Source organism: Physcomitrium patens, chromosome 7, assembly GCF_059467195.1.
Source record: "Physcomitrium patens ecotype Gransden chromosome 7, ASM5946719v1, whole genome shotgun sequence".
Taxonomy (NCBI): Eukaryota; Viridiplantae; Streptophyta; class Bryopsida; order Funariales; family Funariaceae; genus Physcomitrium; species Physcomitrium patens.
This window is the reverse complement of record NC_143416.1, coordinates 14415065-14440035: the sequence shown is the minus strand read 5'-3', so window position 1 is coordinate 14440035 and position 24971 is coordinate 14415065. Positions and strand designations below refer to the sequence as shown.

At 33.8% G+C, this 24971-nt stretch overlaps 1 protein-coding gene across 2 annotated transcripts; it reads right to left on the bottom strand.

Moving 5' to 3' along the window:
• Positions 1 to 19606: 19606 nt before the first annotated feature.
• On the bottom strand, positions 19607 to 22524 carry LOC112284367 (uncharacterized). 2 transcript variants are annotated; one of them, XM_024524107.3, is made up of 5 exons: positions 22220 to 22524; positions 21468 to 21831; positions 21050 to 21258; positions 20619 to 20792; positions 19607 to 20456 (listed from the first exon to the last, which is right to left on the bottom strand). In XM_024524107.3, exons 2-5 carry the CDS (start codon positions 21765 to 21767, stop codon positions 20024 to 20026), a joined length of 1116 nt encoding a protein of 371 aa, XP_024379875.1. In that variant the 5' UTR covers positions 21768 to 21831; positions 22220 to 22524; the 3' UTR covers positions 19607 to 20023. The 2 variants fall into 2 exon arrangements, with proteins under 2 accessions (XP_024379875.1, XP_090108197.1); XM_090252071.1 differs by lacking the exon at positions 22220 to 22524 and adding an exon at positions 22173 to 22188.
• Between the last annotated feature and the right edge of the window lie 2447 nt (positions 22525 to 24971).

Sequence of the window (24971 nt, the reverse complement as noted above, 5' to 3'; positions counted from 1 at the left end):
ATTGTTGATCAAACGCTGCTTCTCCAGCCTTTGGCGCAAGATACGATCTCCTCGATATTGCGTCAGATAATCCTTACTGTTTTTCAGGGCGGTAGGTGATAATAAAGTCAAATCGTGATAGAGACATATTCCATCGAGCTTGACGACGATTCAAAATTCGAGCTGTCATGAAGTACTCCAAATTCTTGTGGTCCGTATAAACAGTCACTGGATGTGCAGCTCCTTCGAGGAAGTGACGCCACTCTTGGAAGGCATCCACTATAGCAAGCAGCTCTTTGTCGTGGATCTCGTAGTTGATCTCAGCAGCAGAGAACTTCCGTGAATAGAACGCAACTGGGTGAAGCTTCTTGTCTAAGCCCATCTGTGAAAGCACAGCTCCCAAAGCAAAATCTGAAGCATCGATCTCTAAATAGAAAGCCTTTGCAAAGTCAGGGTGTACCAAGATTGGAGCCGTAGTGAATGCCGTCTTGAGATCTTCAAATGCTTTTGCTGCTTGTGATCCCCATTCGAGCTTGTCTTTGCTTGTTAGACGCGTGAGTGGTGCAGCAACTTGAGAATACTTCTTGATGAAGATCCGATAGAAGTTAGCAAATCCAAGAAAACACTGAACATCTCTAACCGTCTTCGGAACTTCCCAAGATATAATTGCTTCTATCTTTTTTGGATCCATCTTCAAGCCCTCTGTAGTCGCAATGAAGCCCAAAAATTCCATCTCATTCTGGTGAAATTGACACTTCTCCAACTTGGCGTAGAGTCCTCGTTCGCGTAGTTTTTCAAGAACCAAACAAACGTGCTTCTCATGTTCTTCTTCATTCTTGGAAAATATGAAAATATCATCCAGATAGATGACAACAAAGTCATCGAGGTACTCCCGAAAGATGTCATTCATCATATGTTGAAAGACCGCTGGAGCATTGGTAAGACCAAAAGGCATGACATTGTACTCAAAATGGCCATACCTTGTACAAAAGGCTGTCTTCCATTCATCTCCTTCTTTGATTCGCACAAGGTTGTAGGCTCCTCTTAAATCAATCTTTGTAAAAATCCTTGCACGTCCAAGTTGATCTAGGAGGCCGGAGATCAAAGGTAAGGGATAGCGATTTTTCTTGGTCACCTTGTTGAGTCCTCGGTAGTCCACGCACATCCGCAGTGAGCCATCCTTTTTCTTCACGAATAGGATTGGTGCTCCAGCTGGCGACTTTGAATGTCGAATAAAATTCTTGGCTAGATTCTCATCGATGTACTTCCGCAATTCTGCCAACTCCGTCTGCGATAGGTTGTATATTGGACCAAAAGGTGGTTGCGCTCCTTCCTCCAAGTCTATGGCGCAATCATATGGTCGATGTTCCGGCAGTATATCGGCGTTCTTCTTCTGAAACACGTCTTCAAAATCCCTATATTGCTCTGGTATATTCGATGTTGAGATATTCTCGCCGCTAGTTGGAGTTGCATAAATGACAAATGGTGCGCCTTCCTTGGACGATCTTAGGAACGCTCTCGCTCCAATAAACATGGATTTCTTCATGTAGGTTCTACCAACAGGTTTATTATTATTTTTTTCAGGAAATGTTATCCTTCGTAGCCTCCAATCAATGGACGGATTATGATCTTCTAACCAAGAAAGACCAAGGATAACAGGGCTTGATGGGGTTCTAATAATATTAAAAACAACGTGACTACTATGGTCCTTAAACACCACTTCTATAGGTTCTGATTTGTGGGTAACGTTGCCTGACAATAAGGGTCGTCCATCTATCACCTCTACGTGAACAGGTTTGGACTTCTGTACTAAACGGATCTTGTGGCGTTTAGCAAAATCTTCATCTAAAAAACAAGTAGATGCCCCCGAATCCAATAAAGCTAAAGTTTTTTGTTTTTGAGGGCCTAAAAACAAAGGAATTGTAAAGCAACGGGCAGGTTGGACAGAGAAGGAGGAACCTGATTGTTGTCGTGATATTAGATTGTCCAGCCGCACGGTTCCTACTGTGGCTGGGCGTCGTCGTTTTCCGAAATCATCGCACTTCTAGTCTTGACAAGGTGCCAATTTTGCTTCTTTGGGCAATTTCCAACCTTGTGACCTTCTTCTCCACAGTACAAACATAACCCTTCCTTCATACGCCGTTTCTTCTCTGTTGGAGTAAGAGATCGGACACGCGCCGTGTCGATTTGCATGTCTGTTGCCTCCAAATGTGAGTTTAAGCTATTTGCAGACATAGTCACGTCGTAACGAGTCATTTGGTGTCTTGGACGTTGGTCTTGGCGACGTTGGAATAGGCGGTTGTCACACTTTACAGCTTGGCTAATAGCTTCGTTGAGCGTTTGAGGATCAGGAAGAGATAACAGCAAGTCCTTCACATCATCCTTCAAGCCCCAATAAAACTGACTCACCAACGCCTCTTCACCCCAATTAATGTCACTTGCCAATTGTCTGAAATCCGAGGCATAGACTGATGCAGAGCGTGTTCCTTGTCGTAGCGATCGGATCTTTGTTGTAGCCCATCGAACTTTATCATGCTCGCCAAATGCTTCTGCAAACGCCTCCAAGAACGTTTCAAAGTTGCTCAGGATTGGCGATCGCTTCTCGAACAAGGGAGTAAACCAAGACAGAGCTTGTGCTGTAAGCAAGGTTCCAACAAGCCCAACACGCGCTTCCTCCGTCGGATAACGTTCGGGCTGTAAAATTGTTATCAACCTGATTTGGTTGACAAAACCTCGAAACTTGGAACGAGTTCCATCAAACTTATCCGGAAGACTAACTCGAGGCTCCTTTCGTTGTAGGACTACTCGATCTTGTTGAACTGAAGGTAGAACTGCTTCTTCTGGCGCAGAAGTTTGAGGCTGATATGCTTTAGATGGCACTATCCCAGATGCTCCATTATTATGGAGTCCTACCATGACTCCTTCGATCTCTGTTGTCCTATGTGAGAACGAGGCAAGAGCATTTATGATGGCGTCTAGTTTGGATTCCAAACTTTCAGCCATTTTAACGTCTTAACCTTCGGCTAACCTTCAGAAAGAAGAAAAAAGAGTTTTGACAAGTGGACAATATTGGTTCAGAGGAGAGTACTCCGCAACCTCTAAAACGCCTTAAGACTCCAAGATGAGGGGTAATCCACTCTCTCCAAGAAGAATAAGGCTCCAATATTGAGAAAGAAGAGATATCAGTTTAGAGGAGGGTAATCCGCAACCTCTAAAACACTAGCACACCTTCAAGAAGAGGGGTAATCCACTCTCTAACAAGAAGGAACTAGCTCTGATATCAGTGAAAATGCAGTCTCGACAAACTGTCACGGACACAAAATACAGACTTGAAATCTAACAAGAAGTTCAAGAAGAAGTGGCAAAACTAGATTAAACAGATGAGTACAAGAACAACACCAGAAAGGTGAGCTAGAACTCCAAGAGATGTGTTGTCGAGACTGAAGAACCCTTCAGCTTCGACTCCTATATATACTACTGAATAGGAAGCTTCTCGAGCTACTTCCGCTAACTAGGACGCTTCTCCAACAACTTCTACTAATTAGGAAACTTCTCGAGCAACTTCCTAGAATCTATCAGAATATTCTAGAACCTTCTAAGAATATTCTAGAACCTTCTAAGAGAATCTTTAGGGAATATTCTAAGAATCTTCTAGAACCTTCTAAAGGAATCTTTAGAGAATCTTTAGAGAATATTCTAGAAGAATATTTGAAGAATCTTCCAATGTATGTCCATGACACAGTATGATTATGAAGCATCTACAATAAACACATAATAAAATCCATAGTCACTTGCTTCTAACATGCCATAGATAGTGGAATTGGTTGTAATAGCTTAAGAGATGCTATGTTACCTATTTTGTTATACTAGCATGATTTACAAAAATATACAAAAGCTTAAACATTATGTTCCAAACTTGTCCAAAATCATATCTTTTAGATTCGTTCTAAAGTCTTTTCGTGCCTTAGGTATCCAAATATTGGGATATTATGTCCTTCTTGAAGTATGTATGTCTAAAATATAGCATCGTCAAGTACATGAATCTACTTCTTGAAATAGACCAAGCCATTATTGAAATAATAATTTTGATATTGTACATTACTTATTTTTAGTCAATTAGTAACTATCTTGAAATAAGCATTACAATATATAGATTTCTTCTATTTTGCTCTTCTTATTAAGTCTAAAATGACACTACCAATGGTAACAATTTTTGCTTTGTCATCTCATTCAGGTTTTAAGTCGAGTTTACATGATAAGGTGTTCGATATGATATATTGTTGCCTTTGTTTATATTCAAGCTGAATGTCAAAGAGTTGTAATTGCTCTTTCCAAGGATGATGTCATGATTTCATATTTTTCAAATGTAAATTATATAACAAAGATCGGTGGTTAGTTCCAATAGTCACTAGCTTCTCGAACAAATAGTATCACCACACCTTTGTAGTATGTATAATTGCTAGTTGCTCTTGATTACATAATGAATAATTGCGCTTTGTCCTTTTGAACTTATATGATTCATATGCCACATATTGAAGGTCTTTATCAAAGTCTTATTGAAGAACCACACCAAAAGTAAAGTTGAAAGGATCAATGTCAAGTATACATGGAAGGTCGGGATCATACAATTATAATATTGGAGCAGTAATTAGTGCATCTTTCAACTCCTCAAAGGCCTTTTTTTGTTCCAATTTCTACTCAAATAGAGCACCCTTCTTCAATAAGCTTATCATTAAGGCAACAATATGTGTAAATTACCAAACAAAATGACAATAATATCCAGTAAGGTATCACAGACATACGCATATAAGCCAATAATTACATGTATAAATAGGTAGAAGTAAGTAAAAGTAAATAAAAGTAAGTTAATTCTTTAGTATTTGATATAGAAGCTTCTTAGAAGCTTTATAGATGCTACTTTGACTTTATAGGTATCTTTAATTGACTTTTTGGGATTAGAAACGTGGTCAATAAGTTGGCCATGTGCCACACATGTTATTAGCTTGAAGAACAAGCTAACTATGTGGCCCACATGTAGAAAAACTTATCTTATAAGTCAAGGCATGTATCCTACAAAGTCAACACATATTGAAGGTTCTATAGAACGTCGCCACGTAGTCCCTAGTTAGATAGTATATATAGAGATAAGAGTGAAGCCTTCTTCACTCTTATCAACTCCTTTTTTGCTTCCAATCTAGTTTCAAGGGTCTCTAGTTTTCTTGGCTTTTGGCAATAGCCATTCCAGTTTTTTTCTTAATATACATATCAAGTTATTTTTATTTTTTCATCTTTCTTTGAGAGAAGTTTCACTTGTTTATTTATCTTTATTATGTTCTTGTCCTTGACAGATTGACAAGAATATACTTACAATATGAGAGCTTTGTCTAATCTTTATTAAAAGTAGATTATCTTTTTTTCTTAATAAGACATAAGCATATTAGAAGTTGTAAATTACCCTCTTTTAAACTGATATTGTCCTTAGTATTTTCTTTGTTCTCAAGTCCTCTCTTCTATTTATCTTGGGTGATATTAGACATCTTCTCTTTTCTAAGTGTTATCATGGCAGAACTTGTTGAAATGAAGAGTGCAATGGCACAAATGCAAGAACAATTGAGGAAATTAATGCTTGCGATGCATCAACTCAATTTACTATGATAAGGAGCAACAGGATTGACATGAAGTGAAGATATAGAAATATTTGAAACTACTTCAACATCTGTACCAAATCATGTCCCTTTTCCTATGGTGGAACATCCTTCCAATGTTAGAGAACCAAGAATTACCCTATATGAGAAGTTTGATGGCACTAGATCAAAGTTTAGAAGATTCATCAATCAAGTACAACTTGTGATTGAAATTCAATCCCAAAGCTATCCAACTCCAGGATCGCAAGTTAGATTCATTGGTATGCTTCTTTCAAGTTCAGTATTATTATGATTTTCATCTTTTCTTGAATGAAAAGATATAATATTGGATAATCTAGAAGCTTTTTTGGCAGAATTTTGATCGATCTATGGAGAACATGATGTAATTCGTATTACAACCAATAAGATCCATATTTTTTATAAATCACAAGTTCAATAGCCAAAAAGAAGCTTAAAATCATCTTTACCTCAAAGATTTGACATGTGTCCATCTCACATGTATAAACTTATAAAAATTTAGTGATGTTACACACTTCAAACCTCTCAAATTTGTTGATGATTCTTTGTAATGTCCTTAAAATACTTTTTTCAATTGCTTGCACCTTTTGTTGTTTTTCCATAAATATACAAAAAGCCTTCAAAAACTCACTAATATTTGGTCCATCCAAAATATTCGACTTATTCAAAGACCTTGATGACATATCCTCCATTTTGTTTTATAATGTTCAAAAATTTTCCTTGAAATACTCTAATAAATATCTTATGATACTTTAAAATGCTCCAATATGTCTATAAAGTCCTATAGTACTCAATGATAATCAAAATATTACCATTGTATTTTAAGATAGTCTCCAAAGCTCCAAGAATTCAAAAAGCTCCAAAATCAATCTTCTTTCCATCAAATGGATGATCAATCCCAATAACCACCAATGAAACTCAACACCTTCCACTTCAAACTTTTTACGTCAGATTTATCTATTAGAGACCATATACAAGACAAGTATTCAAGATCAAGAAATGGAGTTAGCTCAACATTGAAACAATAACTAGATACAAGGCAAGAAGGTCCTGGCTAGACCACAAGAAGTGAGTTGTCAAAACTCAAGATCCCCCTAGCCTTGACTCTTATATATATTAGGTCCTAGGAAACTTCTTGAAAAGTTTTCATGAGGCTTGAAAACAAAGAAAGCTTAAGATCCTTCTTTGGCAACTTTCTAAATCATTTGAAGCATCTTAGAACCTTCTAGGATTTCCTATGATCTTTTAGAACTTTCTTAGAATCTATTAGAACCTTCTAGAACCTTCTTAGAATCTAATAGAATCTTCTAGGATCTACAAGAACCTTCTTAGAATCTTTTAGAACTACTTAAAACCTTCTTAAACCTTCTTCAGTTGTATGTTGGTGACATCACCTTCTCCTCTATCTTTGAGGTTTCTAAGAAGTAATATTGCTACAAGTTAGTATATGCACAAGAAGTTGAAGATCTATCACATGGTGTCTATTATATATTCGAGTTGTTTTTCACAAGGCAAATAGTTATTAGGTCCTTATAGCCATTGATAGTGCCCTGAGCCTTCTATTTGTAACTAAGCATGAACTTTGATATCTTTGTTATGGAATTGTCATACAAACAGTCCTTTTGGACATCCTTTATAGGCAAGTTCTAGCTCAAACACAACTATCAGTAACCTATTACTGAATATCCTTTGACGCCTTTGTGATTCAAGTGGTTCTTTATCTCAAGGTCAACTCTGCGAGTTACTTGATTGAGATGGTATGATTAGCAAGGTGTTTATTTCTTGACTATCCATATGATATAAAGTAGTCAAGATCAAAAGAATATAAATAGGCTATAGTTGTAAACTCGAACTACTGACTTATATTATTCTAAACATTTGAAAAAATTGCGTCTTTAGAAGTTGTCTTCTCCTTTTTTCAATGAAGCCAAGAACTAAGAATCTTCATAGTGAAGCTATCTTACTAAATTATTTTTCTTCATTTTGTCAGTTTTGGTTTAGATGGATGTTATTGATGGAACTTTTGAATCTTTATTTGTACATTTATAAGGTTGCGAGTTGATTTCCATAAGCAATTGTTGATATCATATCTACACCAATGGACCAAATATTCAAGTCTTTTATATCTTATCCTTGAATCTAATACCGCTTCTACCTCAAATTCAACATGATCATTGATTGCAACTATAAGAAGTGGTGGTTGTCTTTCACTTAGTATATTCAATTCTTTATACCTTTTCAAAAGAGAAACATGAAAGAGTAGATGAATCTTCATGGATGAAGGTAACTTCAAGCAATAAGTTACATTATTAATTTGTTTGTAAATCATAAATGGTCCCAATCTTTGGTAGTCCAACTTATCACCTAGCTTGTTGGTTTTTATATTGCATCAAAGAAGTCACACTTTGTTATCAACTTGGAATGGAGGATGTTCTTTCTTCAATTCATTGGCAAGTAGCTTATAATATTATTGAGCTCTTTCTAGATGAATCATGATGGTTGCTTGAAATTCGGCGATCTTTGTAGCAAATTCTTTTACTATTGGATTTGACAACCTTGAAGGCTGTATCATATCCAACTTTGGATGATGACCATAGTTTGAATAGAATGGCATTTATTTCATAGATGCATGGATTGTATTATTATATGCAAACTCCGCCAATGATAAGTAGGAAGTCCAGTCATTTTGTTGTTACTTGATGGTGCACCTCAAATATTGCTCAAGAATTTGGTTGACCTGCTCCATTTGGCTATGAGTTTAAAGGTGGAAGGCAGAAGAAAGGTTGATGTCAATCTTAAAAATCTTGAAGAGTGCCTTCTAAAACCTTGATATAAATTGTGGTCCACAATCCAACACAATGTCATTTAGCAACCTATCGTAATGATAGATATTGTCAATAAAGAATACTTTTGTCTCTTCACCAATAATTGAGTTCTTGCAAGATATAAAATGTATCATCTTAGTGAATCAATCAATAACTATGAAGATAGTGACAAATGAGCTTGATGGTCGAAAATCTATAATAAAATCAATGGAGATAGATGATCATAGTTGTCTTAGAATATGAAGGGATTGAAGAAGTCCATATGGTTGATGTCAAAGATTATTTGACTTTGAACAAGTATCACATGATAGTACGAATTTTTTTAACGTCTTTCCATATTTTAGGCCACCAAAAGTCTCTAGATAGAAGCTCTAAGGTCATGTTGAATCCAAAATATTTGATTGAAAAAAAATCATGGTATGTTTGAAGAATGCGCAAGCAAGTTGGTCTTTCAAGAATGAACAAATATTCTTCAAAGAACAAGAGGTTGTCTTCATAATTGAATTTAGAGTACTCTTAAAGAAGATTATTTCCAAGATGCTTGATATTAAGAACAAGTAGGCCCATATTTGATATTTTACAAACTTGATGAAGAAATGATAAATCCACAAGCATTGATACATTGGTTGTTTGAAGATAAAATTGTTCAGGCTTTAACAAGGTTTTTTTGTTATTAATCATATCCTGCCTCGCTTTCTTTTAGTTCAAGGTAGGAACATCATGATAATACATTTGATAATCTTTTTTGGCTCTTGGATTGATATGTGATGTAAAAGTTACATCATAATAAAGATTTAGTCCAATGTGCTTGGTAACCATTCGAGACTTCAATTGACATGAAGTATTTAAGATTCTTATGATTTGTATATATAATCACCTGATGAAAGGTACCTTCAAGAAAGTGGTGCCATTCTTGTAAAGAATCCACGATAGAAAGCAGCTCTTTATCATAGATTTTATAGTTGATTTCCATCACTGAGAATTTTCTACAATGGAATGTAATTCGATGAAGTTTTCCATCTTCTCTATATTATGATAAGATTGCTCCCAATACAAAGTTTGAGGCATTGATCTCTATAAAATAGGGCTTGTTGAAATCCAGATGAATCAAAATTAGAGCTATTGTGAAAGCTTTAAAAAGCTTCTTTTGCTTTGGGGCCCTAATTCAATTTGTCTTTGTATGTCAATCACATAAATGGAGCAACGATCTTTGAATAATTCTTAAAAAAAACCATATAAAAGTTTGTAAATCCAAAAAAGCATTGGACATCACGTACAATTTTTAGCTTTGTTCAATCGATGATTGCTTGTACCTTCTTTGGATCCATAAAAAGGCCTTTGTTGAAAATAATATATCCAAAAAATTTGACTTGAGGTACATGAAATACATGCTTCTCTAATTTTACATCTAGCCCAGCACTTTGTAGCTTTTTTGATATAAGGTGGATATATTTTTTGTGGTCTTTTGGATTCTTGAAAAAGATTAGAATATCATCCAAATAGATAACAACAAAGTGATCAAGATACTCATAAAATACGTCACTTATTAAGTATTGGAATATGGTTAGTACATTGATAAATCCAAAAGGCATGATATTGTATTCAAAATGTCCATATCTAGTGCAAAATATTGTCTTCTATTCATCTCCCTTCTTAATACATACCAAGTTATATGCGCCTCATAGATCTATCTTTATAAAGATCTTTGCTTGACTAAATTAATCAAAAAGTCCAGATATCAACAGTAATGGATATCAATTTTTTATTGTGATTTTATTAAGACCGCAATAATTAACAGACATCCATAAAGATCCATCTTTCTACTTCACAAATAATATCAGAGCACCAGCTCGTAACTTAGAATGTTGAATAAAACTCTAAGCCATATTTTTTTCAATAAACTCCTTTAAAGTTGCAAACTCATTTTGGAATAAATTATAGATGGATCCAAACAGTAGTTGAATACCTTCTTGAAAGTCAATTGCACAATGGCAAGGGCAATGCTTTAGCAAAATTTTGATATTTATTTTTTCAAAGACCTCTATAAAATCCTTATATATCTCTGTAATTGTTGTTGAAGTAACCACAAATTTCGATTGTACATTTGCATAGACAGAAAATGTAGTGCCTTATTTAGCCACCTTTATAAATGCTCTAGCTCTAATAAATAAATATTATTTAAGTTTTGGCTTGTTGGATGTTAGAAGATTTTTTACAGATCTAAAGGTTCTATGATCTACTAGGGAAAATTTTAACTTTTGAAATACCTAATCTATACGTGGATTGTATTTTTTAAGCCATGAAAGCCCTAAAATGACTAAACTTTATAGTGATCTAATGACATTGAATACTACTTGGCTGCAATGGTTGTCAAAGATTATTTTTGATAAAATTGTTTCATGAGTGATGCCTCAAGAAAATAAAGATCGATCATTTATTACTTCTATATGTATGGCTTTAGATTTTTTGACCATACAAATTTTATGTGATTTAGAAAATACTTTGTCAATAAAATATGTAAGGAATCTCGAGTCAAGTAATGTATGATACTCTAATTTTGTGATTCCTAACTATACATGTATAATAAAATAATAGAAAGGGCTAACAGAGAGTACAAGATCTTTTTTGATTTGTGATAGTAAAGAATTTAGTCCCATAGTCCCTATTGTGGTTGAACGTTCTCATTTTCTTGCAAAGCTTTTGATGATGTGGCTGCACTCCTCATTCAATATATACACTAAGATTTTTGTAAACACCTATCAACCTTGTAGTCAAGTTTTTCATAATATAAGCATAGATCAAATTCACTTCAATGCTTTTTTTCTTATTCAAAAAGAGATTTGAAGCAAACTACATTAATTTGTTTATTTTTTGCTTTCAAATGCTCATTAAAATTGGATGGTGAAGAAGCTGCAAAATAATTGGTGTATACATGTGGCATAATTGAAAAATATTTATCTTATCATTGTTGAAATAAATAGTTCATGTACTTGATAGCTTGATTAATAGTTTCATTGAGTATTTGAGGATGTGACATAAACAACAATAAGTCCTTGACATCGTCTCTTAATCTCCAATGAAATTGGCTCATCTATGCATCTTCTCCTTAATTTATATCACATGCTAATTGTCAAAAATTTGAGGCATATGTTGATGCAATATGCATTTTTTATCAAAGGCTTTGAATTTTAGTTGTTGAAGAACAAACCTTATAATATTCACCAAATATTATCAAAAATACTTTAAAATTATACAATATAGAGAATTTTTTTTCAAATAATAGAGTAAATCAAGATAAAGCTTGACTTGAGAGGAAGGTTCTAATCAAATCAAGATGAGATTCTTCAGTAGAATATTATTTAGATTAAAAGAAGGTGATTAGTCATACTTGGTTTACAAAATCAAAAAAATTTAAAACTTGTACCATCAAACTTTTTCAAAAGGCTGATCCTTGTTCTTTTGCTATTATTATTATCAGATCATTGCCTTAAGTAGATGCATCTCCCATGTTTGTTAAAGAAGATATAGTCGTTTGAGAATTTGGAATTTCTATTGCTATTTGATGTAGTCATTGAGGCACTTTGGTTCTCTGACCATTATGTATGATCATATATAGTTCTTCACTCTATTTTGACAAAGTCTTTGTTCTGATCCTCAATGCTTCAAGAACATTAATAATAGAAACTAACTTGATCTCTTTAGAGATTGTCATATTGAATTTTTCACCTTCTACTGTAGAAAATCAAAGAAACACACGCATTCAAAGGAAAAAACCTAATCTATGGTATAAAGAAAAAAAAAAACCATAAGAATATTAAGAAAAGAACAATATTAGTCTAGAAAAAGATAATCCGCAATCTCTAGAATGTTATAGTACTTCCAAGAAGAAGGGTAATTCATTCTCTATTAAGAAAGACTAAGCTTCTAATATTGTCTTATGGCAGACTCCACAAATTATTATAGACCAAATACAAGACAAGGATTCAAGTCGAAGAAATAGAATTAGCTTAACATTAAAACAATAATTGAATACAAGACAAGAAGGTCCTAGCTAGACTACAAAAAGTGAGTTGTCAAGACTAAGGATCCTCTCAGCTTTGACTCCTATATATACTAGGTCTTAAAAAACTTCTTGAAAAGTTTTCATAAAGCTTGGGAACAAAGCAAGGCTTAGATCCTTCTTCGGCAACTTCCTAAATCATCTAAAGCCTCCTAGAATCTTCTAGGATTTCTTATGACCTTCTAAATTTTTTTAAGAATCTATTAGAACCTTTTGGAACCTTTTTAGAACCTACTAGAACCTTTTGGAACCTTTTAGGATCTACAAAACCTTCTTAGTACCTTCTAAAACTTCCTAAAAACTTCTCAAATCTTCTTTATTTGTATATCTTTGACATCACCAATTATGTCATATTTCATAAAGTCTTGCATGAAAATGTGTTAGGCACTTGATTGTAGAAGATAAAAGGAATTTGTAACAAGAAGTCTTAACCACTCTAATAAAATCATATATATATTGCTATAAAAGCTTAATAAACATAATCAAGTATCAATTAAGTCTAATTATTATTATTTTTATTTTTGAAATAAATTACAAAAGAAACATAAGAAATTCAAAAGAACCTTCAAAGAATCTTAAGAGAATCCTAAAGAAATCCTAAAAAAAACCTAAAGAATCCTAAAGAAATCCTAATGAAATCCTAAAAAAATCCAAATCAAATCTTTAATCAAACCAAATCAAATCCTAAAATAAACCAAACCAAATCCTAATCCTAACCAGAACCTAATTAATTTTTTAAATATCAAACAAATTTCTAACAACTTTACAATAGATTTTGAAATTCAATAAGTAATGTTTGAACTATTCATTTTAATTCACATTTTTCACATTTTTTACTAATTAAGTTAATAATAAGCAAAAAAAAAATAAAAATGATTGAAAATACCAAATAGACGATAATCTCAAAAATATGCTTAGGTATTGGCTAGCCTCTTTCTTTGATCTTGATGCCAATCTTCTAGAACCAATTATTCCTGATTGAACTATTATTTTGCTTCTAAACTTTACACACTTTTTAGAAATCAAGTTGACCAGCTCTGTGAAAAAAAAATTATTTCAATCTAATTAGTGCATTGACAAATATCTAAGAAAACCTCATTGGTCTTCAAAACCTTGAATTCCAAGACCATAACCCACAAAAACCTTTATGCTTTCAATCTCAATGTTTGATCAAATCCAAATTTATAGCATACATCAAGCACAATTACATCCACAAACCTAAAAAATTTTTACCTATAAATCTATTACCAAACTCCTGAAATTACCCAAAATGTCAATCCCATTTTATTTTTTAAAAATCATAGTCACTGAAAACAATATCAAATTTACAAAGCCCTTATAAAGTTATTATGTATCCAAAACCTTCAAAATCAATGCCTAAAAAAATTCTATCAAGTTTTCTCTCAAATTCTACTTTTTGATTAACAAAAGAACCCTAGAATCATTGACGAGGCTTGGTTTTGTGCCTCGGGGTCTGATTTTGATCCTAGTTGGTAACCAGTCTTCTACTGGTATCAATTTTTGTTCCTTTTGAGATAAATTCTACTAAAATCAATTCCTAACTCCTTCTTATATAACTTTTATTTTTCTATTCTACCTTATTTTTCTTTTTTTATGATCCTACCAAGTAAGTAGAAGCCACTTTTTTAAAAAGAGAGCATTATTATTAAAATTTTTAATACCTTCTTATCTTTTATCTATATTTTTTTAATTTATCTTTTAACTTGGATCCTCTATAATAAGTTTTATATTATTATCTTTCACCATATAGTTATGTTATAATACAACAATGTACTTTTTTAAATGAGACCCTTCTCCAAAGTTCATCTAATGACTTTCTTAACACTTCAAGTTTATTCTGTACTAGGCGATAAATTGTTCAACTTATTAATTTGGCCCCATGATCTATTTTTATTTAAAAGGAGGTACCTTGATTAAGTGACATGCTATAAGATAATTTAATCACAAAGACATCCCAATATTCATATATAAGTTGTTCTATCTCTTTTGTTCCTTTGGTTGTCTTTTCCATGATTAAGTCAAGATTCAAAACCACTACATATATCAGTTGCCTATATCATATTTACTCTTTCAAAAAGGTCATTCTTACAAATAAGACCTTAGTTGCAGATCATTTTACTATCCCACATGATATAGAGGTACAAAGAATCACTGTGTATTTTCCATCTTTGAAAGCAATCGTCTTTGCTAGCTAATTGGCTAATTTATTCTCTACCTCTAGCCATAACATACTAAAGATAATATCATATCTAAGGTTTATTATTATAATAAGATATAAATAAGATATTTATATTATTGACATATATGAATAGATAATTAGAACCATAGAAGTTTTTAGAATTGGAGTTAGGTTAGTAGACCAGGTAGGATCCACCGTAAAACTTTTTAAAAAGAATTTAAGGCAGTTATTTAGATGGAGCCCACTATAGAACCTTCTAAAAAAAAATACCTTAAGATGGTTATCTAAGTAGGATCCACCACTTATAAACATTCTAGAAAGTCTACGATAGTAGAACAAAGTATAAATAAGACTAGTTGGGGCCTTTTGGGACATTTAGTCAGGTATAGCTTTAGACCTTTTTTCTTAGTAAAATTTGGTTTCGTATCTTTTTAGTATAATTTGTTCAGTTCTGTTCTATTCTATTTTTATTTACTCAATTTTGTCTTTCGTGTCTTACTCTATTTAATTATGTTCAATTTTGTTCTAGTCTAGTTTGTCTTATCTTGTGATAAGGTTTTATATTAAGTAGATTAGAAGGATCTTTGATACTTGAAATAGAAGACTCATGTTTTATTGGTATCAAAGCAAGTATTAGTCTATTCTTTGGAAGTGTATTGATAGCCGTTGTTTAATTAAAAGTTAATTGTTGTGATCATATCAAGTACTATTTTGGGGCCATAACAAGCTATTTTAAGAAATTAGCTAGAAAGAGAGAAGGTATTATAGTAACAAAGTTTAGTAAGAAAATTATAATATGGGAGATATGGAAGAGAAATCCTAGATGGAGACTTAGATATAACACCTCTTAAGCCAGATAGCCACTCTATAAGGACAAATAAAAGCTTTTGAGACAAAGAAGTTGACATCTGCTTTGTTGAAATTGAATAAGCTTGATACATACTTAGGGACCTTAAGGCAAGAAGATGTATGTCAATGGCTCTTTAGCATGTAACATTACTTCCAATTATTTGGGACAAACACTAGCAAAGGGATTATATATGCCTCTAGTTATTTGAGAGGTGCAACAACCATTTAGTGGCAACATCGAGCTCAAAGCTATAGAGCTTAAGACAGATTTTGTACTTGAAAGGAGTTTGAGACCAAGCTTAAGAGTCAATTTTGATCCATCAATGCGGAAAAGTTAGCACTCAATCACTTGGCAAATCTTATACAATCCAAGTTAGTACAAGATTATGTCTTTTGATTCAAGTCCCTATGTTTCCAAATTAGCAACATTTTAGAAACGGAGATGATGGATTGATTTGTAAGAGGGTTGAAACTTAAGGTCTAGTAAGAGGCGGAATTAAGGGATTTATAAAAATTTGAAGAGGTAGTTAAGATATTGTAGAGAAGATTGATACTATAGATTTCAGAAATCAAGGGATGCGATATATAGTACAAAGTTCTATACTACTAACTAATACTATGGTATAACAACCAATGCTGATGGAGATTGATGCCTTGCAAGGACCATTGACACTATAGATACAACAAATATTGGCATAGAAGGAATTATATTTTTAATATTAAAAATTAGACCATCACATTAGAGATTGTTCAAAATATTAAAATTCAAATACCAACAAATCACGACGAGTAGACAATCTCGAGGATTAATGGATTGATGAAGAAGTAGAGCACAAAAGTAAGGCTCTTTAATAAAGGTACCAAGGGCTAGTACTAGAAATAGTTGTTGCTTTTCATAGACAAATGGCATAGCCTCAAACAACTATTAGAAAGGTCAATTTATGTGTCTAATAGGTCGACTAAGAGGACAGCCTTGTCAAGTACTTGTAGATTGCAGCTTTACAAAAAATTATATATTGACAAAAATTATCAATTGACTTGAGATTTAAACAAAGGTTATCAAAAGAGGGAGTATACACTTAGCATATGACCAAAAAAAACATGTTGAACGAGATAAATGAAGAAAAAACTTTGAGATTGAATAACACTTATGCCTTAAAGGAGAAGTTCAAAGTAACTAAAACATGACTATTCTATTTCAAGTTTTGAAGATATTTTTAATCCATAGTAATATAAAACCTCATTACAAGATAAGACAAAATAGATCAACAAAAAACTAAATAAAATTAAACAGAGTAGGAGATAGAAGATAAAATTGAGTAAATAAAAATTAAATAGAATAAAATTGAATAAAATAGAATAAAATAAAAAGATGCAAAATCAAATTTTATTAAGAAAAATGGTGTGAAGCCATACTTGAATAGATGCTCCAAATTCCTTGGCCAATCCTATTTATATTTTGTTCTAATATCCTAGACTTTCTAAAATATTCCTAGGTGGTGGACCTTATTTAGATAACTTCCTTAAATTTCTTTTAGAAGGTTGTATGGTAGGCCCCAAGTTGCATTGTAAATGGAATAACCTTTTCAAAGAACTTTGTATTGAAGTTGTGGACGTCTACTACCACGACGAAGGTAGCGATGCTCCAAAATGTTGTTCACTTCATATTCTTGTTGGATATCAAGTACGACTCGTAATAGTGGTAGTTGGTGTCGATCCAAAAAGTGCTTTGGCTTGATATAAAATTCCTTCAATTTTGAAATATAGAAGACTAGATGGACTTGAATATGTGGCGGAAGCTTGATGTAATATGCAATATCAAAAATTATTGTAGAAATGTGGAATGGTCCAAGCTATCGAGGTACTAGTTTATAGATTTAGGTTGATATAGCAAGTGGAAAGTTGCCATTGGAAAGTAACACGTAATCACCTTTTTAGAAGGTTTGGTGTTGCTAGTGGTTATCTAGATGTTGGTTTTATTGATTTTAAGCAATAAGGAGGTGATGCCGAGCCTCTTATAAGATTATTGTAAACCATTGTATAAATTCCTCCATTATTAGATTGTTGGTATCAATGGTAAGATAGAGAATTACTAGTGTAATCAGATGTTGATCAATATTAAGAAAAAATAGTAAATGACTTGTACTTGCTTGAATACTATCATTGTAAGCAAACTCTAAGGATGTCAAGTATTCACCTCAATCATTATGATGAACCACTACAAATGCTTATAGCATATCTTTCAAGGTGCAATTTGCAAGCTGTATTTGCCCTTTTATTTGGGGATTGAAGACTATAGACATAGCAAGTCGTGTGCCTAATAGCTTAAACAAGGCTTGCCAAAAACTTTCTATAAAACGTGGATCCCAATTTGAAACGATGACATGAGAAAATCCATGGTGATGATAGACTATATCAAAAAAAAAAAGCCGTTGACATATAACTTCTTGCCTTAAGGTCCCTGAGTATGTATCAAGCTTATTCAATCTCAACCAAGCAGATGTCAACTTTCTTATCTTTGAAGCTTTTATTTGTCCTTGTAGAGTGGCTATCTAACTTAGGAGGTGTTGTATCTGAGTGTCCATCTAGGATTGCTCCACCATATCTCCCATGTTGTAATTTCCTTACTAAACTTTGCTATTGCAACGCCTTTTCTCCTTCTAGATGATTTCTTAAAGTAGCTTGTTGTGGTTCCAAAATAGTACTTGATGTGATGACAACAATTGACTTTTAACTAAACAATGGCTATCAATACACCATTAATAAAAGCTACCAAAATAAAAGCTCTTCTAAAAGATTTTAGAGATCGATCCTACCATGATAACCACCTTAAGCCTTTTTAGAAGGTTCTATAGTAGGTCCCACATGAACCACTATCCTAACTTCAATTCTAAAAACTTCCCAAAAACAACTCTAACTACATATTTCTATGTGCAAATAATACAAATATCCTATCCATGCCCTGTTATATAAGTGATCTCTATTAGAAGATTTTAAATTTTTTTATTAATTTTTTTTAATATTATTTATTAAAATATTTTTCATAATTATTCAAAAGATATAATTAAGTTTATTTTTTATGGATAATAATTTCTACTCTTTGAAATCTATTAATTTATTGGTATTTTTTTGTAATACTATGTCTACAATATTATATATAAATAATATTAATTTATTTTTAAAATCTAAAATATTCATTAATTTCTTTTTTTATGATATTTTAAAATTTTATTAAATCATTCTTTTAACTCATAAATTTTTGAATGAAAATAAGGCATTTTATAATAAGCATTACAAAAGTGATTAATCTAATTTCAATATAGTTTTTATAAAAATTATGAATTCTCTAATTTTTATAATTACTAATACATATCAATATTTTAATTTAATATAATATAATAAATATATTATATTCAAAATTTAAAACATCATTTATGAATTTATTTTTACTCTAAAATATTTGATAATTTGAATTCAAAATAATATAGTGATTATTACAATTTATTTAAGAAGATGCACATCTGGGCTTGTTTATTTAATTTTAATACTGTAATTGGAATTTTCCAACATCCCATCAAAACTTATGATATTCTTTTGCCATAGATTAATCCTTATACATATTTATGCTACATATGTATTTGGGAAAGCACATGTTTCTATGAATTTGCTGGAAGCTTCTAATTTCGTTTAAGGAGACAGCAACATTCAGATGCTCAATGAAGAATTTGTTGAGTTGTTACTGGCATGGTGCGATGCCTTGTGCATTGAGTAAACTATGAGTATTTTTACGAGTAATAAAATTACTTTATTTAGAATTGATATCCTGACAATAAAATAATTAAAGCTATACGTAATTAATCAACACTAAAATTACATAGCATTTATATAGAATACTATCGTACATACAGGTTTTAACACTTGCACGGGGACTTCGTGTTTTGGAGAATATTGCTTGAACCAACTAACAGTTGAACATCAGAATATGCATTTTATTGAAAAGTGATATTGCCATTCATCGCAGGCTCAATCGTAAAAAGAACAATTTATTCAATGTTGATAAGAAAGGGGGATCAATCACAAAGCTTTACTACCAACAATTCTGAACATCAACCTTCTCCTATGATCCCTTTGCTTACGACCAAAACAACAAAATTTTACACCACTCTGAAATTGTTCTCAAGAATGTCGACGACTACAATCCGTCGACCAATGTACACGTTTACAAAACACACGCAAAGCGTCCGGCAACGTGAACGTGAGGTAATATACTCTCTGATGCAGCAGCTTCTAAAGCATGACTGTAAGAAACTCAACAACCCCAAAAGCCCATGCATCCCGAAGGATGCGTCGTCAGCTCCGCCCTCGCGTCGATGTGCGTAAGGTTACGAAAATCGTCAACACGATTGAAGAACTAGGTGCAGACTAGATCCGGTGTTGAATATACAGCTTAGTGGTTGAGGATCTTGCCCAACAATCCTTGCCTCTTCCTGGGAGTTACAGGGTTGGAACCATCGAAAGAGCTGCGATGGGTGCCGGTGGTGGTGTTCAATGGGGTGGGGTGGTGAGATACCCCAGATCCAGTGGTAGCGTCGAGGGGATTGTGGTGGAGCTGGCCTACTCCAGTTCCGGTTGTAGTATCAAGGGGATTGTGGTGGGCTACTCCAGTTCCGGTTGTAGTGTCGAGAGGATTGTGGTGGTGATGACCGTGGGTGCCCGTAGTGTGCAATGCACCACCATGCTCGCGATCGGAGTCGGAAGATGAAGATGAAGAGCTTGTGGTCCTGTTCAACAAGCCTCCTTTGTGCTTGCGGCCGTGCTTGTGGCCCAGAAGGTTAAAGTGCGACGGGTTGACGAACTCGCCAGCAGGTGCCTCACAGTAGCTGCAGGGAAAAACACAGCGAGCACGAGTTAGAGATAATGTTTTTGGATGACACTTGGTTGGGACTGGACCGTAATGTTTAATGGTGATCGTCGACTTGTGACTCAGCGCAGTTGAGTATAATGAAGAAAACAGATGATGATAATTAAGCTTTTGCACTTACTTTCCGGTAGGCACCTCGACCGTGCGAGTGATTGGCACCTCCCTAATGACGGGTACGCGGATTCTTTCCTCCACATCCTCAATGATGACTCTGGGAACCCTCTCAATTCTGGGAGTGTCCACGTACTCAATGACGGGCACCATATCAGTAACCTCGCGCTCTTCGGGGACAACTCTGTGGAAAAGCAATATGCTCAAAGTCAGCCAAATATTTCCGTGGAAGAATACACATTCCATTGCGTAAATTCACATTCTAATAATCTTCTGTGTCGCATGTGAGCTGACACTATTTAGGTCGAGCCCGGACAGGTCGTCCAAGAATCAAAGTTGTGAAACTCCAAATCCTTCGCAAGTCCTCTAAGAGCCGAAGGAAGATAAAGCATTTGTTACTCCTTCGAATAAATCGATGGCCAAAGGATCTACGTGGCTTACCTGTACACAGTCTCCATTCTAGTCTTCGGCACATCCCTGATGATGGGCACGCGGTCGACGTGCTGGACCTCATCCAAAACCACTCTAGTCTTGGGCACAATTATAGTGCGCTCTTCGTTGACGATTTCCTTCACGTAGTCTGTCTTCTCCACAGTTCGCATTTCAGGGTACCTTTGGATTACTTGCACTCGGGTCTCGTATTCCTTCGGCTGCAGAACACATACAAAGGCTACGACTCAGTGTCATCCATCTTGAACCGAGATTGTAATCTAATTTCACACCGAAGCTAAATTTCAGTGCGAAATCTAACTTCACATTGGGATAGGAATCAATTGTAGTCCTTATGCGTCCAATCACGGCAATGGCGATTGCTGGATCAAATAAACATGAAGGATTAATTAGAAAATGCTAAGCTTACCAGATTCCTCAGATTCGGATTCGGACAGTAAGCTTCGCCCTCATTGCTTACAACGGTCCTCACACCCTCCGTGCCATGAAGCCCATGATGACGACGCCTCCCTTCCTCATCGGAGCTGCTCAAGGAGCTGCTCCTGCTTCTACTTCTGCGGTGTCCGGGGAGCCTCTCGCGTCTACGCCCGGTGCGTCCCAAACCAGTAGCGGCAGCCTTAGCAGCTTCTATACCTTGGCCTGCGGCACCACGGCCCTCCATGCGAGCAGTCTCCGCACCAATAGCAGCACGTTCTCCAGCGGTAGCCATCTCTTTGTAATGTATGAAGATTTTTCCCCAAAACTTTTCAAGACTTTGCGTTCAACCTCAGCACCTGATCATCAAAAACCAAACCGTAATTGAATTCAGTAAACCAAGCATAAAAAACAGACAGTAGCATTGTCTACATATACTCGCCACATTGTCGACATCAAGTCGCATGCACCCCGCAAACCTGATACTACACTCTCTCTCTTTATATACGTTTGCACCGCCTCTAAGATTGGCCAAATCTAGTTACCACCATGCAAACACCAGCATCTAATACCCAAAGTAGAAAACATAAACTCCTGAAAGCGACTTGCGAACCCAACACACATGACATCGCTGAGAACCGGCCAGGACAGCTTTAACAACCAAAAATACGACCATGAGTATACGGCCCCAATATTCCACCTGGAATCCAATTCCGAAACAAAACGAGTAGGTTAACTGCTGCTCACCAGAGCGTTCACAGAAACTGCTGGAAGTGTAATCTACGCAACACCGCTGATTCGAAATGGGCATACAAGTGAAAACGCGACTGTGATCTGGACAAACGGGGGCTCACTGGGTTACTTGAAGGGCTCAAATCGTGGCGTTCACGAGCAACACAGGCAGCTCTCATGGAACCCGGGGTCAACACGTGGAATGACTCCGGTTACTAAGGCATCGTGCGACCGGTTCATTTTTCGTTCCCACTGGAAAGTAAAAAAACAAATCTTAGAACTAGCACAACGAGGGGACTGATGCCACGGTAGCAGTGCCAGTAATGCAACTGTGCAGCAGAGAAGCAAAGATCGGGGTAGCACTAAATACCACAAAGGCTCAGGAGCACAGGATTGGACCGTGGATCCAGATCCGGCTGTGAGGACCAGTGAAAGTGAGGAGGGATGCAGCGCGGGGGAGGCATGAGGCGCTGTGGCGGACGACGGCTGGCAGGGATCGGTCCCCGATGGGATCCTGGCATGGAGCTCCGACCGAGGTCGCAAGCTGCCGGGATCGTCGAAAAGCACCCAAAATCTCGATAATCGTCGCGCATCTTCGGTAACGGGGACTGGGGCGCTTTTGGCCCGAATGCGGGGCGTGCTGACAATTAGAACCCACGTCACGGGCTTGCTCACCCGTTCTACCCTGCTCTCGCCAGTTGTTCCTCTCTGCCTCTCACAGGAGCCGGGCTAGTTGCATCCCAGCTCCAGGTGTCATTTGGCATGGCACCACTTCCTTCCTCCCCGTCTTCTGAGCTTTGTTTCTTCATTATTCTCTTGATTAAGTTTCGTTTTTGTTGATTTTTGGGGTTTGGTTTCTTTATTCTCTTACTTTGAAGATTCCATGGTGGGGAGGGGGGTTGTGTTAAGATTGGGCAAACCAATGTAATGTATTAGAGTTTTTTAAACATGGAAAATTTGTTGTTGACATGAGTTTATGTTTGGAGGTGTTGTTTTCGAAAAATCCCGCTTTGCAAGTGGCATTTCTTTGGCCAGGAATTTTAAATGAGATTTGATTGGTTCTACTCCATCATATTGCATAGATAACAAAAAAAAATATTTACAGCTGATGAGTTAAAAAATGTCACATTTGATAATTAATGCAAATAAGTTTTGTATACGAAAATGTTTTATGAGTTTTATTGTAATATTTTGTCCATGTTCAGAGCTTTTTTACAATATATATATATATATATATATATATTTCTATGGTGTATACAATCATATTTTATTAAAACACCATTAGACGTTTTTGGCCTAAGTGTATATTTGAAGTATTGACTCTTAAATGTTTTTGTAAAAATTTAAATATGAAACATCATTTTATATATCTTGTATATATAATAAAAATTTAAACTATATTGTGTTGTATTACTATCTAATTTAAGATAGACAAGTGACTATGATTATTTTATATTTATTTATTTATTTTATTTTCTTGAATAAAAACATAATGGTATTCTTTCATCAATAGAGTATATTTCTTATTTTAAGGTATTATACTACTTTGCAAAATTCTTGACTTCATACAACTAACTCAAATTATTCTAATTAGCTTTTGATATTTCATATTATGTAAAATAATAGAAAAAAAATATAATTATTAAAATATTGCAATGAAAATTTAAATATGTAGATATTTTATGTAAACTAAAATAACCAAAATTAATAACATCTAAATTAAATATATCATATTACATATATTTATCAAGACAAAATACAAGATTTTTTTGTGAGATGAAATAGTTCTTATTGACAAAATACTATTAAAAATATTAAATATTTTTTTTATAAAATTATTCATTTTTAAAAAATTATAAAATTAAATTAATTAATATAGAAATTATTATTATTATTATTATTATTAGTATTATTACCAAATACCTATCTCTTTCAACCTAGATAATAACATCTTAATTGTTGCAACCACTCTAAAATCATAGATTTGATTTAAATGTCATGTTTGTTAATTTTATAGTGATCTTAAAAAGAAACTCTATATTATCTTTATTGCATTTCAATTTTTTTAAACTAATCATTAGTTTCTAAAATCAAAGTTATAAACTTAATATATTTGGAGCTAATTTAACTTTGAATAAAAGTCCATGTATTGGAGGACTATGTATAATTTAATTTATAAATAAATATATGTTAATCAGAACATCTAAAAAGTATATAACATCTTTTAGAAGAGGACCTTAGATTAAGCAATAAGTAAATTGATTTTTTTATTAAATTTAAACTGTAATATTTGATTTAAAAACTAAAAATATATAAAAAATAAATCTCTTAAAAGACATTCATCATACTTAATGATTGAAAGTATTTTTTTTATGATTAAAAAAATTTCTAATTGAATTAGTTGTTAAAATAATTATATTTCTTGCTGTCTATCAATATTAAATAAGTAATTATATAGTAATATACAACTAGTCTAGGAAAAAAAATTGTATATTTATTAATTTTTTTATTCTTAATCTAATATCAGACATTCTAATTAAATTATTATTTTTTATTTTTATAAATATTATTATCCTATATTTTGACTTCAAGAATTCTTTATTTATGTTTTTAGTTTATTTAGGATTATTATTTATCTAATTAGATAATTTTATTTTTTTATTTTTTATTTCTTTTGAAAGACTATTCACTATATTATTCTAATAGCTCTATGTATTATGTATGGAGAAAAGTAATAAATCTTAATTGCTTTATATTACACAACTAG

Excerpts from the sequence above, each read along its gene's own strand:
- LOC112284367 (XM_024524107.3), bottom strand. The coding sequence starts at position 21,767 with ATGGCTACCGCTGGAGAACGTGCTGCTATTGGTGCGGAGACTGCTCGC. Across the intron at positions 21,259-21,467 it reads ATCCGAATCTGAGGAATCTG|CCGAAGGAATACGAGACCCG; the intron begins GTAAGCTTAGCA and ends TGTGTTCTGCAG. Across the intron at positions 20,793-21,049 it reads AGAATGGAGACTGTGTACAG|AGTTGTCCCCGAAGAGCGCG; the intron begins GTAAGCCACGTA and ends GCTTTTCCACAG.